The 18936-nt window shown below is 41.4% G+C and overlaps 1 protein-coding gene across 1 annotated transcript in view; it reads right to left on the bottom strand.

Annotated features, from left to right (window-relative positions):
• Positions 1-18936, bottom strand: part of eys (eyes shut homolog) — a 313091-nt gene that overhangs the window by 207382 nt on the left and 86773 nt on the right. Inside the window, 5 exon segments of the mRNA XM_066660060.1 lie at positions 2082-2203; positions 7109-7306; positions 14060-14173; positions 15096-15209; positions 17802-17915. Coding sequence (XP_066516157.1) covers positions 2082-2203; positions 7109-7306; positions 14060-14173; positions 15096-15209; positions 17802-17915 — 662 coding nt within the window.

Below are 18936 nucleotides of genomic sequence, written 5' to 3'. Positions count from 1 at the left end.
GCCTCGCACCTTGTTTATAATTTAGAGAGAGAGAGAGAGAGAGAGAGAGAGAGAGAGAGACAGAGGTGAACAAAGCCATGGCAAGGGGGAGGTAGGGAGGTGGGGAGAGAGGGAGGAAGGGGGGTTTGTAGCGAATAAAAATAGAAAGAGAGGGGAGAAAGTGTATCAGGATGGATGGCAGTGCTGAAGAGGGAGAGCAGGAGGAGGAGGAAGAGGCTGGAAAAGACGGAGGAGGTCACTATTTCTTTCCCTTGGCCTATTAGTTTCCATACTGAGGATGAATCTTGGACTATGGGACAAAACCTGTGCAATAGATCCTGCAGACTGGACAAAAGGTTCAGGGGAAAAAAATGTGTCACCAAAATGTAGCAAACAATATTCAGTGATATTTAATAGCATTTTTACAGAGTTTCAATAAAGTGCAATCAAATGGTTTTGTAGTCCCTGACTGAACCAGTCTACGCTCTGTACAGCTGGTCCATGTTTAATGTCAGTTTCACAACATGAGAATAATCAATGGAGACAATTACAGGCTGCTGCTTTAAAGTCACTCATAATGCATTCAAAAAAATATACCTGTAGCCCCACCCTGAAGCCAAGCTGATTGGCTGCCCAGTTTTGTAATCACCACCGCAGCTGTACATGAGGGTAAAGTCACTAAGCCCAATGCCAAGAGTCAGACAGAAGGGTATAATCCCCTTCATTTCAAATAAAACCATACATTAGCAGGTGTCCATTACATTCGGGTTACACAGCCTTGTTATTTTCTGCTAATATAGAAGCTAATAATTAACCAAAAACAGGGCTGAAACCACTGCAATAACACAGCAGAAGGATTGTTAGTCACGAGAAAGACAAGAATAAAGCCAAGAATAGAAAGTGGGGGGAAAAAAAGGCTTCATTGTCATTTTAAGTGAAGGCACTTTGAAGCAGTGCTGCGAGGTGGCTGCTGGGAATGCTATTAGATACCTTTCGCTGAGTCATTTCCCAGCAGATAACATCGCAGCCAAACTGCCATCACAACCTATTTCAGTAAATCATCTTGTCAAATAGTGCTGGAGATATACTCTTTATTGAACTTACTCATTGCAAGTTGTGGTTGATAGTTTATTTTTTGTTACCTACCAGTATCTGCCATGTCAGGGCTCGTATACACTACATGTGCAAAATGTTTTAGTGATCTCAGCTATTTTAAGGGGAACACATGTTCAGCTGTGCACAGAGCTGCTATAAACAGGGCATTGTAAAACATGACACGAACGGAAGGACTGCACCTGTAAAGATTTGCGGTGTTGGGGCCGTGAAGTGACATTCTCTGGAGTGACGAAGCCATATCCACTTCAATGTCTGAGATGAGTGATAGCGGTTTTTGTGATCCAGAACTAATCATCATTAATCAACATCAGTACCTCGACTCGTTAATGTTCTCATGGCCAAATGCCATCAATTCCTCCTCACAGCAATGCTCTGGTCTAGAATAAAGCTTTCCCAGACATGTAAAAGGCTGTCACTGTAGTAAAAATGAACACATTCCCTCTTAGCATAAACTGGAACTCATGATTCTTGCATATAATTAAATACCCATATCTAACATACAGATAATTCTGATCAGGAATTTCTGATGAAATTCTTAAATCTAGATGCTCTTCTCAGAGTCCAAATTGCTCACAGCGGTGGCGATAGGAACCAGACATTCCAAGCATTTCTTGGCTCTAGGAGGCAGAAGGTTATTACACAAAATGGTTATGATTATGTTGTCTGGCCCCAAAAACCCTGCCAGTCTGGCAAGAATAGCATTAGGTTTTGGCTCTAAAAGGATCTTCCTGTAATGCATTCATGATGTAGAGGTTCACGCGCTGTGAGGAGATGAGCTAAGTGTTCACTTAGAGTTTTAGTTGGGAAGGATCAATGTGTGTAAAATGTAATATCTCACAAGTTTTAGCAAATGAAAATTCACAACGGTTTCATATCACGGCTCAAGTGTTGTATCCTGTGGCTTGGGGCAATTCCAAGTCCATGCCTTTCCCAATATCTCCATAGCTACGCCCATTACTCCGGAGGCAAATGTGACGGAGACTCACCAGGTGAAGGTCGACGCAGGTTGAGTTGTTCCGGCAGGTGTTGACCGCACAGTCATCAATGTCCTGCTCACACCTCACTCCAGCGTAACCAGGGTTACACAGGCAGTAGAACCCGTCCACCACTGCAGGACAGAAAGGAAAGAAAAGCACACACTTCACAGTTCACAGTGCTTTTTTTTTTCAAGGACCCACTTGGGCCGAATGAACAGATAGTGGGCTAACAAGGTAAGATAGTGTCACAGCCTGCTCTCAGGATATTACAGTATGTGAGGGTATGAGTTAGAGGGAATCTACCCCACCAGAATACCCCAAACCAACAAGCTTTGTCCAGTGTGGTGATTAAGCTGCTCTGGAATAAGCAGTAGAGCAGAGTTTGAGTAGCAAGTGTTACATAGTTATATACAGTATACTGAGGATACATATAGCAAGATTCAACACTAAATCCCCTAAAAAAACAGTGTTTTACATTTTGGCCACTAAAAATCTCCAGAAATTTGACTGTAACAAGCCACCAGACCAGTAGAAGTGTCCCAAATTCACGAATATCTGCCATTAATAACAAATCCACTCCTTTCCAACCTCCCACGCGGAATCCTGAGACTGTTTGGTCCAACACCAAAGTAATTGCATTCTTTCTAAAAAAAATGGTACTTTTTGTTATTGAAATTTTGTGCCTGACAATTTCTTTCTAGAAAAGTTTCTTTGTATCTTAGATTGAATTGGTTATTAAAACTTAGCTTTACTGTCAGTGGCAGTGGATAACGATGACACTCTTATGAAAAAAACATGTTTGAGAGTTCAGAGAGGAGTGGAAGAAAGATTTTATGGCTGGGGTATGATTTAAGAGAGATGTGATGTTCTAACGAGCATGTCATCGGTTCTCATGACAGGAAGACGTTCGTTACCAAGAGTCATTTGTTGAGAAATTATTAAAAAAAATAAAATAAAACAAGACCTGGGTTTAAAAATACATTGTGAAAGTGTGGCTCTGGGTCGACTGATGAATTGTACAATAAATAATAATGTGTGAATGTGGGGGTCTGAGAGCACCTCACTTTTTTGCCCCAGTGAAAATCCTGTACACCTGCAATACACCTGCTTATCTCCAACATGCCTTCTGAAATAAGGGGTATAAGTTGAGAGTCAGACCCCTTCAGCTACAGTTTTCTGGGAACACTAAACTAGATATTGAAAATTCCTATGATGTTTTGATGGCATTCAGCCACACCACTACAACTCATCACAAATACAATGAAGGTAATCCTCAGAGCAATGTTCTGATATCTAGCGTGAAGCCTTCTAAAAGAATAGAAACTGTTATTGTGTAATAGTGAACAAACAACCTATTAATGTCCTTAGGGGACATATTATACCCACACAGTTGTAGGGCCTTAATGAAATATCTGAGAGACAATGCTTTGGTCAATATATCACAAGGCTCAACCACCACAGCCCCTTTTTTTCCCTGTGTAAACAGCCTATTCAGAATGGCTGGTTTCAGAGCTGTGACTTGAGATGCTTGGCAGGAGTTGGTAATAATTTGAATGTGCCTGCACTGAGCTTAGCCTCCTTCTTGAACTGTATATTACATCACTAAATGCCTCGCCTAGAGAAAACTAGATAAAAACTCCTTAATCCCTGGATATTACGGAATACTCCCCTACATGTCTATTCACACTGGATTAATATAACCTGCCGTCATTTTTGAAATGTGGGATAATTATCATCTAACTACAGTTAACATTTTAACCCAATGCTTTTCAAAACATTACATTTGTTACCAAAAATACTATTTATAGAACAACAAATTCAGGTAGATTTTGGGACCTATGTAAATTCAGAGTTATCTTCTATTAACTATTCATTCCAAGCTCTAACAGAGGCTCACCTCACTTTGAATATGGCTAGGCTGCATTGACTTTTTATAGACACACACTAGCATCCTTGTTCTTCACCTCCCTTACCAGAGACTACAACCCCTACTTGCCATTGTGAAGCATGGTAAGACTCACACCAGCAACGGGCTCTGTTCAGTAGCTTTGAAAAGAGTTACATTGGTGTTTATCAAGTAAGTTGTGTACATTAACACTGCTACAAAGCTACAGCGTCATCTGATGCCTCTGTGCTGCTTGGACAGCCGTGAACAGACAGGAATGGTGGTGGAGGTAATTGTGGGATTCTTCCAGAAGCGGATTTATGGCAGGCCTGGCTTTCTTGTGTCCCAGGATTCTTCATTATGCCAGAGATTTAGCGCGTAATCTGTGCTGTCACTCCGTGGAGCTGCTATTGCTCTCATTAACTGCTCGGGGTCCTGGGTGGCAGCCGCATTACTCATAGCAGCTGCCGCCGAGAAACACCTCTTTCTCCCAGTGTACCTCCTCTCCATGCATACACACACACACACACACAGGTCCAGCAGCTCTCAGTGTATCGCTCAGGTGTGTGGGGGTGCAGAGGTTGAAGAGTGTGTACCCTGATGTGGGGGCTGGTGTTAATGGAAGTTTGAATGGAGATAAAGAAGCAGCTAGCAGTAGGCAATCTGTCCTTATTTCTTTACCCCACCTTGATGCCTTGCTCTTCAATAAATCAAAACAGCATGCAACTAATGCGCTGATGGGACTACAGAGTAAACACTCTGCCTGTCCAAACATTTGCCGACACCTGCGCAGCCGTTTCTGGCTTTGACTCTTTGGGGAAGGCTTCAGATCAGAACACTGAGGGGAGAACATTAGCAGCCTAAGCAGAGGTTAAAGGTCACCGAAATCAACGCCAAACTTCAGCTGGAAGGGTGTGTAAATCCATGCAGTCTGGAGGTGTGGAGCAGTAGAGCCCCATGTAATATTTTGGGATGATTCAGAGTGGAACCTTATATCCAACATTATCACTCGATCTTATAAATACTGGGGGCAGCCACACAGCTCCAGGGTTCTGGAGGTTGTGGGTTCAAGTGCTGCTCTGAGTGACTGTCTATGAGGAGTGTGGTGTGTTCTCCCTGTGTCTGCGTGGGTTTACTCCGGGTGCTCTGGTTTCCTCCCACAGTTCAAAAACACACGTTGGTAGGTGTATTGGTGACTCAAAAGTGTCTGTAGGTGTGAGTGTGTGAGTGTGTGTCGCCCTGCGAAGGACTGGCGCCCCCTCCAGGGTGTGCTCCTGCCTTGCGCCCATTGATTACAAGCAGGCTCCAGACCCACCACGACCCTGAACTGGATAAGTGGCTACAGACAATAAATGAGAGAATGAATCATTAATACTGCCATCAAATTCTCACAGCAAATGTTGCAGCATCTAGTCTAAAGCCTTTTTAGAAGAATAGAAAAGGGGCCCAACTACCAGCTCTATTAATGCTCTCGATCTCAGAAGGAAATGCTGAATGAGCAGGTGATTTCTACCACTGTGATTTCTGCAGTGGTCAGCGCCATGACTGTCCAGTGGAATTTTTGGACACGACAGAGATGTCAACAGTGGTGAGGAAGAACCGCATCCTTTTTTTAATGGACACAGAATTCCTGTCCCTCTTTTGCGTACGATGACTCCATGTTAATCTACAAAAGAGTCTGACCACTGATCTCTAGAAAAACAACACTCCCGCTCTGTTTCTCCTATGGACGAGATCCAACACAGACTCTAACCAACCAACGAATGTGGGTCAACTCCAATGTGTCTTGTGGGTGGTTACACCTGGCTTTTCTTGCGGACAAGTGAAAACAGAACGTGATATGATCACCAAAAGGCCTGGTTAATGCCAGGCGTAAACAGGCCCATAGTGTACATTGAACACACACTGCTTACAGACCAAGTAAATAACACTTTAGCCGCTGGGGGCTGAGCTGTTTCTTGGACAACCAAGTGTCAGAACAGCACCTCGTACCAATCAGAACCAATAAAAGGTCACTTTTTCTATATGTGGCTCTAGAATAGTCCAGCTTTTCTTCTTGTGGCTGAATGCTAACAGTAGTAGCGACAAAGAAGGGACAAACTATAGTTTGGTGTGTTCTCCCTGTGTCTGTGTGGGTTTCCTCCGGGTGCTTTGGCTTCCTCGCCATGTATGTGTGATGCCCTGTGAGGGGAAGCTGGACCTTAGTCAAGATGAAGAAAATGGATGAATGAATGAATGAATGAATGAATGAATGGATTCTAATTATGAATTACAGCTCTAGCCTCTCACTACGAAGCTGCATCATGCACCATACTCTGTGCTTACATGTTATCATGCATGTTCAAGTTTCACGTTAGGACATTCCAAGCCATGTTAGGCAAAGTAAAGCAGACTGCATGTCTGTTTATATTAAAAGATGTTGTTAAAACGTCACCTCCTATAAGTTGAGAGAGGATTTCTCGGACGTCGAGGGAGAGAGGGAGAAATTAATGTTCAGCAAAACATTACTTGTACCTCTGCTGTCGACTGCTCGCGTCGAGCCAGTTATGATTCATCTCCTTTAAAAACCAAGTAAACTGATTAATTTCAAAATGAATAAATAAATTAAAAACAAGTTGCTTTGCGATGGCGGTTAAATTATTGAGTGCCTCGCGATGTGTAATCCTTGACCTACAACATCTCTTTGATCTATTGCTTTCTTAATGATTTATGCCGGAGACGAAACACAGAAGGGGGGTGGATTATCAGATTGTTGAGAGAAGGAAAAATAGAAAAAAAGGAAAATAAATAAATAAAAACACACTGCCTTTGGGCTCTGACTGTATTAACTCTGTCACTTATTATCCATTATTAAAATTGCTGTGCAGCATTTAGGCCTAATTGATCCGCTCTTACAGCTCGTGCTAATGCGGCCTATGACCACAACGATCCTCAATTGGAATTCAAGGGGAATACCACTAGTTTTCCCAAATTTTAAGGTTGAAGATGAACATTTCATCTCCATTAGAGCATTAGAGTAACACTGCCTTTAACTGCTGGTCCCAATGGGGGCGTGGGTGGAAGGGGGGGGGGGTGGGGGTGGAGAGTCTATGCTCAATTATCTAGCACAGAGAGGGGTATTGGAGTGTTGAAATAAGACAGAGGAACTCACCGTCGTAGCAGAAGCCGTGCAGACAGGGGTTTGATGCGCACTCGTCGATGTTAAGCTCGCAGCGGGGTCCTGTGAAGCCCCTGGAGCAGCGGCAGCGGAAGCCCAGCGGGAAGCTCGCCTGGTCGGCCTCCTCCACACACTCCGCTCCATTCTCACACGGGTTACTTGCCTCGCATGGCAGGAACTCGCAGTTCACACCTAGGTAGGGAGGAAGCAGTAGGGTGGAAAACTAGACGGCATGATGTTGAAGTTTCGAGAAGAAGAGCAAACTGCTCCCGCTAACATTAATCATGACGAGAAATTAGAAGCTTAGCGTTCCAGATACAAAGTGTGTGCACTGAATTTTAACCCCAACATTCCTGCCACTAGCAAAGTCTCTCCAAACATCAACATCTCTTCCAACTGCTGATTATAAATACAAGTCACTGGAGAGCTCTACACGCTTGGAGGAGTACACTAACTGAACCCTGTTTGGTCAGTTATACCAGACTGGCTGATGTATCACTTTCAGTGCTGCAGTGACACTGATGTGGTGGTGTGTTTAGTGTGTGTCGTGCTGGTAAGAGTGGATCAGCCACAGCAATGCTGCTGAAAGTTTATTAACCCCTTAGTGTCACTGCTGGCCTGAGAATAGTCAATCAGGCAAAAATATCCAGCCGACAGCTCCGAACGTCAACAAAGTAGACCAACGGTGTAGGTGTATCGAATGCTAAGTATGCATAGCAACAGTACACTCTAATTGTAGATCAACACCTGTACGGTCATTGGAGCTGATAAAATGGATAATCAGCGTAGCAACAAGGGGGTCATTCACCCAGACTACGCATGGGGAGGTGTTTTTATTTTCTTTTTATTTCACAGATTGCAGCATTAGTTTGACTAGTCTTGAACGCTGGGGGCCTTTGCTGATTATGCTAATAACATTACGCATTCATTCGTGATCAACATACACACACCTAACGCAATCAAGAGATGGGTGGTCCATCCGCTCCTCCATCATTACCTGATCAAGTGAAAAATGGGCCGCCTGATGTTAATCTTGGGCTATATATTTGTTGCATGTTTATTAAACAGCAGCACTCAGAAATGGACTGCATCCTCAAGACACTTTACGAACCCAAGCCACCTGCAAGTTGGCAGGGAAACAGCAATAATTCTGGATAGCAGTGGGCAGGTAAAGCAGTCTTATGCCAAATAATTATAAATAATATTTAATAAATGCTGGATTTTCTCTTTAAGCAAGAGATCTTTTTTTGCTGACACCTGCTAGTGTTTTTTTTTCTTTTGTAAATTATATGAAGTGCTTAAGGAAGCTAAGCTCCTCTGTATGCACAGGCATTTAATCAGAACGCTATCTGAAATGCTTAACCTCTGCTCACCCACTCCATTACATGCTGGAGGAGTAGCATAAGTAAAAAGGAAGGTGGTAAGCTGTGGCAGAAGTATGATTATAACTCTGATTTGACCGGGCACAAAGGCTGAATTGAATGTGTTCCCTTCCAACTCCCATTTAACAAAACAATACAATACACAGAACGTAGTTTCTGGTCACTATTAAATAAAGCCTGTTTAAAGATGCTGTATATAATTTCTATCTCTCTCACACACACACACACACACACTGTGCTTTGTGTGCTAGAAAAAAGTCTGATGTGGCTCAGACCAAGAAACAAAACAAAAGAAGGAGCGCTGAAGGGAGGGATGTGTTTATGTTGAGTACAGACATAAAAATTCTTCAGAAACATATTTAAGGTGCACCTATTAAGTTAAGCCGGCTATGCACAACTCTAAGCAATGCCTAGAGGAGTGTAAACCCCAGTAGAGTTCAAATAAAAAATAGTGGGAAGTCCGTAAAACCGGGGTTTTGTTATTATTCACTTTTATATTCTCTAATCAGTGTGTTGTTTATGTGATTTGTTTTAATGTCTTTATCAAATCAATTGCTCAATTTAAAAAAGGAGATGGAGCACCATGCATTTGGGATGCGCTGGAGTGTTTGACCTCACCCATATTCTCATGAAATAACACCAACAAAAATGAGAACGGCCAAACAGCAAAATCCCCCAGTTTTTCTCCAATTGGAAGAGGTTGATTTGGGCTCTGAGTAAACTTTAAAAATTCAGCTTTGTGAAATACCTAATCTTAGCTAATTGTTGTTAAACGTCTTATTTTAAAATGTATTTTTAAATGTTATCAACAATTATTTCACCTCTCTCACCTGATGAAGTAGTTCATCATGGAACTGTCCCCTGAACCATGAACGCCTGGAATGAACCACTTGTAGAATTGGACTGGAAATTAAACTAATGAAGCTGGGTCTCTGGATTTTTGCTCAGAGGATGCAGGGCAGTTTTAATAAAGTGGACGGCGGCACAGGTACATAACCCACACTTATCAAACAGAAGGTAATTTATTTTAATATTACTCTTAGCAGAAATATCTAAGAATATTGAGCACAGGAGGCTCTGGGGTTCATGCTCAAGTGTGTTCAGAAAGACAGCACTCTTATTACTTAGTATAAACTTTTATTACTTTTCACTGAGCTACTTTCTTATTTTGGAGAGCACCAGAAAAAGTGGCTAGGAAGTAGGCTTCCCATTCTTCCTCATGCAAATCACCACATGCATGTGGACGACATGTAAAACCGGGCAGGGAAGAAAGCAAACTCAATGCAAATTGCTGATTCAAACAGTTCATGAATATGCACGATACGTGAGGGAGTCGTCAGTCAGAGAGGGTTTGAAAAACTAAAGAGGGGATGTGAAAATGGCTTGGACATGTTTGCACCATTACAAATGCATACATGGTGCAATAGCCCACGGCAATACACTGTCGTAAATATGTAAACTGGAAAGTGGTCCATTAACTGATGGGAATTGAATTAGATTAGAATTAGATTTACTTTATTGGCCACTGTGCTTGCACACCGAGGAATTTCTTTTCCCAATCCGTGCAGTGAAACACACAATTAAACACACTAGTGAACCCTAGGGGGCAGAGAGCACATATGCCCGGAGCGGTGGACAGCCCTAGCCATGGCGCCTGGGGAACAGTTGGGGGTTAGCTGCCTTGCTCAAGGGCACTTCAATCATGACCTGCCGGCTCTGGGGATGGAACCGGCACCCTTCTGGTTAAAAGCCCAGTTCCCTAACCACCAGGCAATGGCTGTCCACAACTGAGAAGACGACCACCATAAAATTAACGACCAAAGGATGAAGAAACAACCAGAGTACGATTATACACTACTTGCATTTACAATGAGTTAACACACTACAGTGTGACCATTGTAGCTGTACACACAGAGCCTGGTACAGAAGCCATGAAGGTCAAGATGAAAATAAAAATTTAAAGTAGGGTCCTGAGACTAAGTTTCATATTATGTATATATTTCTGCCTGTTATACACACAAAACGAGTTGGAAAAATAATCTCTAGCACAATTACAGTTTTATACAACTTTAGCCATCCAAAGTGTGCATTTATTTCCTTCCTCCTAGTGAGGTGAGGGTAAAAAAATAAAGAAACGAAATGCCTAATACTTAGCATGAGTTATACTAGCTTTGATCAGCAGGTGGATATTTATTTTAAGTTATGACTCAAGGGTTCTTTGAAACAAGAGAAAGAAATAAATTCTGAGAAGCTAGGTGATAAAAATTAGCCTGCTGTTCAAACATGAATTAAAAATAATATTTTACCTCTCCAGGCTTCCGAAGATGAACTGCGGGGGAAATATTTTTTGAGGAGCTAGGTGCTAAGAATTAGCATGATGTTCCAGCTTTGACCACAGGGGAGCATGAGGAAATTGGCCATACATATGTAGTTATATGAACAGTTAATAGTTAAACATCCAGTTCAGTGACTGTGACAATAAGACAATCAAAGAACCCCAGGCCTCCCTGTCCTAAACAGCTTCCTCCAGCTTGTCCTGAGGGACACCTCCAGGTGTTCCCAGCCCATTCAGGAGAGAGAACCCCTCCAGCAGGTTCTGAATCTACTGCAGGGCCAACTCCCAGGTGTCTGTGCCTGGTTTTCTACCAATGGAAAGTGACCTGGGGGATTTTTATCAGGTGCCCACATCACCTAAACTAAGGAGCAGCAGAGGATCCAGACTAATACAATCCTTAAAAAATACTTCTATTAATGGACCCACAAGAAAAATGTGCATCTGCAAGGTCCAAAGTCCAAACCACCTGCAAGGTCCAAACCACCTGGGCAAAATGCAATATCAGAGGGCGCTTTTGTGTCTGACCCTGGCCACTGTAGCTGTGAAAAATAGTGCATACACATCAGCAAAACACCATGGAAACACAACACGATCCAACTGCACAGCTCTCAGTGCAGCAAGTGGCCACAATTCACCCAAAGAAAAATACAGAGTTTATGTCAAAAGTCCAACTTCTAGAAGAAAATAATAAAGCAGCTTAGCCTCACCATGGGAAACCAAGCTAACATATGAGCTCCAACTCCCAGCTCTACCACTGCTGTAGATCACTGCTTCGCCAAAAGCCAAACAATCAGAAATTGTGTGTGTGTGTGTGTGTGTGAAAGAGAGTGTGTGTGAGTGTGAGAGAGATGGAAAAAAGAATTTTTGTTAAGATGGATTAACAAAAAACACCCAACAGTAAAACCTAACAATGTGGAGTTATACCACCATCAAACAGATTACTAACACTCGCCATTTTAATAATGGTTATTAACAACTTGTAGTTTTATTATTTTGCATTAACCCACCTCCTACAGTATTCAGTCCTTTCCTCCTTTGACTTTTCTAATTATACTGCAACTTGGTTGCCTGGATATATCAAGAGTCCCTACACAAATCTGGTTTTACAGTTGAACACTCCACTTTTTGGGGTATAAATGGATTCACATTCAGGGACTATAGAGGAATATGGCTCATCATCTAATAAACAATTACATTATCACTTTCATTAAATGTTGTTTCCTTATGCTGGTGGAAAAAAACCTGACTGGACCATTTTAGTCCGGGTATTGTAGCATTGGAGAGACACATAGTCCTGAAAAGGTACGAATACAAAGAAAGCCACACACACACTGAGGCATGCAGGGTTGCTGACTTCAAACTGTTTCTGTGCTCATTTCATAAACATGCTTTTAAAAGAAGGTGGGTGGGGGGCACACCTGCGAAGCAACAACAACAGCCTGGAAAAAACTCATCACAGCTACATCTGTTTACCGAAGGCAAAAATAGCTTCCATCGCCTCCCTCTGAGTCGGGTTTCTGAACATACTGTATCCTCCTATATTCCTAATATTAGACGGGAAAGAAGCTTGGATAAAATAAATCCCCAAAAAATAGAAAATGCTGAAAAAAAAAATCCAACAACAACAAAAACACAGCAAAAGAAATGAGGCCATGGAATGTGATGGAGGTGAAGAGAAAAGCACATGCAGTTCTTAGGAAAAATACATTTAATTCCTACCTCTGAGAATTTCTGGGGAGGAAGAAAAAAAAAAAGGTGTGAGGGAGTTATTTAAGGTCATAAGGTGCAGTGACCTTCAGCTACTTCCTCTGCAAAGATATCTCCATTAATAGCAACATTTCAGCTTACTTTTTTATGATACTATTTGTTTTTAAACAGGTATAGAACTGAACATATCTGCTGCAGCATTACCAAAGACAAAAAGACAGAGAGTTATAAAATGTGACCAGAACAAGTACTCCCATTATACCACAATATACTCCCATTAGATCAAATGACCATAAACTGATAAAGAGAAAATAATTGCTGAAATATTGATTACAACTTTAAAATACTGTAAAATATCATCTGATGTTGAGAGTGTAGATTTCTGTTAAACTTCCGTGGTATCTGGTTTATTAGTAATTAAAGTAATTAACTATGTTATAGCTCTCAATGCCAGAGCCAGTCTATAGAGCTAGCTTGAGCTCAAATAAACAAACACTTCTCACTGCTGACCCCTAGAGGGCATTGATTTTATAGCACCAACATCAGAGCTTCTGTCATTTTGATAAAACCATAGGCAGGTTTTTACACAATTTTATACACACAGATGTCCCTCTGAATCCATGAGGGATTGGTTCCAGGCCCACCCTCTGATAGCAAAACCCATCCCTTATATAAATAGTATATAAAATGGTGAGATCATGGCATACGCCCTCTAGATTTCACAGATGTTATAGCACCAAGTCAGATGTTTGCAACATGTGTGTTTCTCAATATGCTACTCATACACTTTTTCCCTGTTCATAATATCCAACAACATTCTTATATTCTTATTCTCACTTCAGAACTGGCTGTTGCTGCATTACAATAGCAGAAATGAAACGCAAGTGAGTCAGTGTGAGAATGGAATAAAACCAAGCAACAATAAATTCCTATCGGGTCAAGAACAGAGTCAAAGAAGTTGGTGGAAACTGGACAAACAGAGCCGAGCTGCCTGAGGACGGAAGCAAGCCAGCCAAGAGCTTCCCTCTGACCCTTCAAATCAATCCAGCTAATGATGCCAATCAGTTTGAGTGCCGCTTTATGGGTGCACCTGATTTTCAGGCCCACCTTTATGCCTGGCTATTATTTGTTTAAAGTACACCCTTGGTACCAGGCCTCCTCAAATGTGTCCTTGAGGTTTTTTATTATTTTTTTTTTCTTCAGGGTTATTTTTCTTCGCTGTGGTGTTTGGCACAATGGTGTGAAATGAGGGAGAAATTGGATAATTTTGGTCTTTCTTATTTGGGCGACCATTTCATGTGTTCCCTCCCACTTCACATTTCACGTGTCTAGTGTGTCTGGAGAATAAAGCTGTACCAAAATATGGCAAAGCTTTTGGAATGAGATCAGACAGGTGAGAGGAAAGCTTTCTGAAGTTAATTAACTTTGCTTTATATTTCTTTATTTATATATTTATTTAGGGTCATTTCAGCCCTCCCTCTCCCCAAAGCCACACCACACACTCCCCCTTGTGCTTTTTACCTTTAAATGGAGACACACACTGGCAGTAGTAATTACCAGGCTGGTCAATGCAAGTGGCCCCATTCTTGCAGGGAGAAGAGGCACACTCGTCAATGTCCAGTGCACATTTGGCTCCTTTGAGAGAGGGAACAAATAAATATGGTCAGGAACACTTGAGCAAGGGGTCTTCTGAATGACTGAAGAGAGTAATGACAGGCTTTCATATGGAATATGAGTTTCAACAAAGAGACATGGGAGGACTGGCATTATTCAGGAAAAACACTTTTTTGAAAATGTAGCAAACTACAAATAGGCTTAGCTTAGTGTGGGGAAACATCACAAACTGCGTCAGGGCACTGTAACTCGGTAGCGGCTGCCTAGGAACCCTAAATAAATCTCTGACGTACACTATGACCGAGAATTTGTGGAAAGCCTTTATAAACAATATTTTCAGACACATCCGGTGTTCAATTGTGCACACAGAACTCACCTAACGTCACATAAGATTAAAGCCATGCCCAAGGCTGTGTCGACTAGTGGGGTACGTAAAGCCCTTCCGTCACTGGGCTGTGGATCAGTGAAAACATCTTTTGTGATCCAGCATCAGTGCATGACATTTTTTGTGTTGCCATGACAGAGGGTCATCAAATTCTCGCAGACAATGTTCCAACACTTATTGAAAAGCCTTCCCAGGAGACTAAACCTGTTGCTGCATCAAAATGGAGTGGCACTGACATTGAACATGGTGCCTTTTGCCTTATATGCAGCTACTCCAGAGTGTCCTATGCTTTTCCATAAAGATTGTACACTCTGTGCACACAGTTGAACACGGTAAGCAAAGAGCACGCCTTAAAAGAGCCGCAGTCACTCATTACAAGGGGCCATTAACCTTAGTGTATTTACATAAAATCACATTGGTCTTGGTGCATAAATCCATACAATCTCAAAAGAAGAAATTAAACAGGTGAGGAAAGGGCAGCATACAGGGTATTTAAGGTGGAATAAATTGCTGTAATGCTCATGTAAAAAATATGTGGTTTCTAGAACTGTCATATACCAGTGAAGCCTGGAGGACAGAGGCATTCAAAGCCATCGGCGAGGTCCAGACACGTGGCATTGTTCCGGCAAGGAGACGACTGGCATTCATTCACATCAATTTCACACAAGCTGCCTGAATTGAGAGGGGAGATCAAAAAGAGTGAGAAAGAAAAGAGGGAATAAAAGCCAAGGAACATGGGGTAGAGAGAGAGAGAGAGAGAGAGAGAGAGAGAGAGAAAGAAAAGAGTGGTAGAGCAAAGTGATAGAGACAGTGAGAGCAGTAGTGAGGCAAAGATATTGAAGAAAGTGTGACAGAAAAGTGAAAAATGTAACAAAAAGAAAGAAACTAATAAAGTAATTAGGAGAGAAAGAGCAAGAGAAGAAGAGAGAACATGAATAGAAAGAAGCAAGAAAGGGAGAACAAAGTAATAGAGAGATAGAGAATGAACAATGTAATTAATAACAATGTAAAAAAAAATTAATTTTTTATCACAAATTCCAATGCCAACCAATTATAATCACACGTTTAGGGAATGCAGAGGGAAGAAGAAAGTCAATCCTCATCTACAGTCGTCTAGCTCCTGCTCCTGTTGGGCTGAAGGATATATATATATATATACCGAGAGAGAGAGAGGAGCTGAAGACTGTGTAGGGCAGGAGGTTCGTAAAATATACACTACAATTGGACAGCGTCAGTGAGTCCTGCTTCCTCGCCAATCTGCATCAACATGAAAGAGTTACAGGTGCAAAATGACACAGAGAAACAGAAAGCTAATTCAGCCAGACACAAACTGCAAACTGCAAAAGACTGTGTATCTTCAAAGACGCCAGAGTAAACTTTAAGCTGAGGAAGCAAAATAGATCTAGAGTAAAAGTGCCTTTATTTGGAGGAGTGACTTATCCAGTCTGACAGCGTCCTGGTCATAACAGTTCACAACAGTATGATGAAGAGCAGAACATCTTTGTTCTGCTTCAATCAAGTTACTGCAGTGGTTTGTTCATTTAACATCACAAATACATACATACAAATACATACAGTTTTCACACATAAACGTTCAACACAACTGGCAGAATCCTACATGAACCTATGTAAAGGCTTATTCCAGCAGAAGTTTGTTTACCTGGGTTTATGTCATTGAACAATGAAGGATTGTCCTGAAGGTTTATGAACAAACGCTTATACAGTCTTAACTAATATTTCCTACTGAATGATGGGCTGCTTTCTCAGACATGGAAGAAGCTTTCTGCTATGTTCACACTAGAAGGCAATTGATCAAGGTGCCCTAACTTGTGCGGTTGTGTGAAATGTGGGGACCTTGAACAGTATATTGGTGTAATTGGTCATGTAATATTCTGAGGCCACAAAATGATACACTCAGGAAATTACAGGCCACAAGATAATATTCTGACGATATATATATGTATATATACATATATATATACTACAGGGTGGGCCATTTATATGCATACACCTTAATAAAAAAGGGAATGGTTGGTGATATTAACTTCCTGTTTGTGGGACATTAGTATATGGGAGGGGGGGGACTTTTCAAGATGGGTGATGACCATGGCGGCCATTTTGAAGTCGGACATTTTGGATCCAACTTTTGTTTTTTCAATGGGAAGAGGGTCATGTAACACATCAAACTTATTGGGAATTCCACAAGATAAACCAAGCACACCATTGTTTTATTTGTGAAATTCCCAATAAGTTTGATGTGTCACATGACCCTCTTCCCATTGAAAAAACAAAAGCTGGATCGAAAATGGCCGCCATGGTCACCACCCATCTTGAAAAGTTTCCCCCACTCCCATATACTAATGTCCCACAAACAGGAAGTTAATATCACCAACCATTCCCATTTTAATAAGGTGTATCCATATAAATGGCCCACCCTGTATATATAAAGAATTCATAAAGAATAAGAATTCATAAAATAAACAGCAGCAGGCATCATATAATCAATTGTATTGCCTTTTTTGACTACTTTCATGGTCAAAAGCCTTCTGCTTTTGAGCAGCGCTGGGAAATTCTCAGTGCTTCTGGATTATACTGAGCTTCTTCTTCAAACATTGCACAAAGCACAGTGTTCTGTGTTACAACTTTATCGCATCATCTTTAGCAATGTTGTGGAAAAAAACAGTAATTTCTAAACTATGAAGAATTTATTAAGCTTGTGGATCAAACGACAGAAAGTCCATTCCCTGAAGAAGAGAACCTGCACCATGTTGTAATCAGAAACAGCTCAGAAATATCTTTATTATAGGCTCAAAAACACCTCGAAATGAATTTGAGTGAATAGAGAGCTACTCTCAAATTGTCTTCTCATAGACCTTCCACTTACTTCCTTTGACGTGCTTTGGAAGGCAAATCCTGGGGGCCTGGGCTAAACTCAGAGTTAAGGAACTAAACACAGAGCTTAAGGACTAAACACGAATGATCAACAACCAGGAAACACAGACACGGCCTATAAAAGAGAGACCACAGCCAAGATACACCTGGGAATAAATCAGGACGCGACACTAGAAACATGAAGGAGGGGTTATGGGATCATGAAGGCAAGAAGATCACATGACAAGGGGAGCACAAACAGGAATCAAAACAGTAAAAACTGAGAAAACTCCTCTTCTGAGTTAGGATTGAGCGACCCTTTGACTGCTGCTGTGAACAATATGCTTTACTTGCTTTTAACGAAATGGATGCTACACCTATTTCCAGACGTACCTGCAGTTCCATTGCGACAGATGCAGCTGAAGGAGTTTAGCTCGTCCATGCAGGATGCTCCATTCTGACAGGGCTGGCTTAGACACTCGTTTACTTCAATCTCACAGTTATCACCTGCGAAAGAGGGAGGAAAGGTTCACTTCATTAGGGATCCGCTGGCTGTTGACTCATGGAGGACACCGGCAGCCCCCTTTTCATATAAAATGTCCTCCAGTTAATGATGTGGAGAACATATCTAAAAAATAATCTCCCACTACCATCAAACAGATATCAAAGGATGTGATCATGACGCTGAAGTAACATTCACAAGGTGAGCTCTCTTTGATGAACGGATGGTCTTGCAACATTGTATAATGGCAGACCATATTAGAGGCAAGAGACCTTTCAATCTCAAGGCCGATAACAGGAGCGTCAGCTCAGAAAAGCCGAGTTGTTATAAAGGCTGGGTGAAAAAATGATTACAGCACATGCTCATAATGTTTAGGGCTGAAAATTACTACCAGTACGTAGTCATTCAAGTATCAATGTTGTGTCAGTCATTATTTATATTTTCGAATGTATACTAGATGTGTTGACCATGAACGAGCGTATTCAGTGAGGTCCAGTTCCTGTAAGTGTGTAACAGAGCCTGAGTAATTAGCCTTTAATTGGAAATTGCATCATTTGTGCACACACTTTTCTTTCACAATGAGGTCTATAATTACAATAGTCTGTCTAGCAGGATTGCTTTTAATTAAAGACAAATGCAAGCATCCTGTTGTTAAATTAAAATGCATGCTGTAATTTAAATAGGAAACTAGTGTGATTCATGTCATATTCTCATTTTGAACGGGGGTGTACTCTAAAACACGAACCTGGAAAAAAAAAATTCTCAACAAATATAATACTGAATCTATCAGTGCTTCATCACAGCAAACCAGGTACAGCTGTGTTCTCAAACTGAAGCAGTTCCCAAGGAAATATTCACACAGAAAACTATGAAAAACACCTCAGCTGTGTTAGTATATTAGATCTGGTATCCATCAGAAAAATAAAAGTATAGGGAAAAAAAACATAGAAACATCTGTGCAAAGTTATTTTTTACGGCGCCCCTAAGGCGACAAGGTGGTTTTTTTTTAGCAAGTTGTGGCCACTA

Source organism: Hoplias malabaricus, chromosome 2, assembly GCF_029633855.1.
Source record: "Hoplias malabaricus isolate fHopMal1 chromosome 2, fHopMal1.hap1, whole genome shotgun sequence".
Classification (NCBI taxonomy): domain Eukaryota; kingdom Metazoa; phylum Chordata; class Actinopteri; order Characiformes; family Erythrinidae; genus Hoplias; species Hoplias malabaricus.
This window is presented reverse-complemented; position numbering and strand designations above follow the sequence as displayed.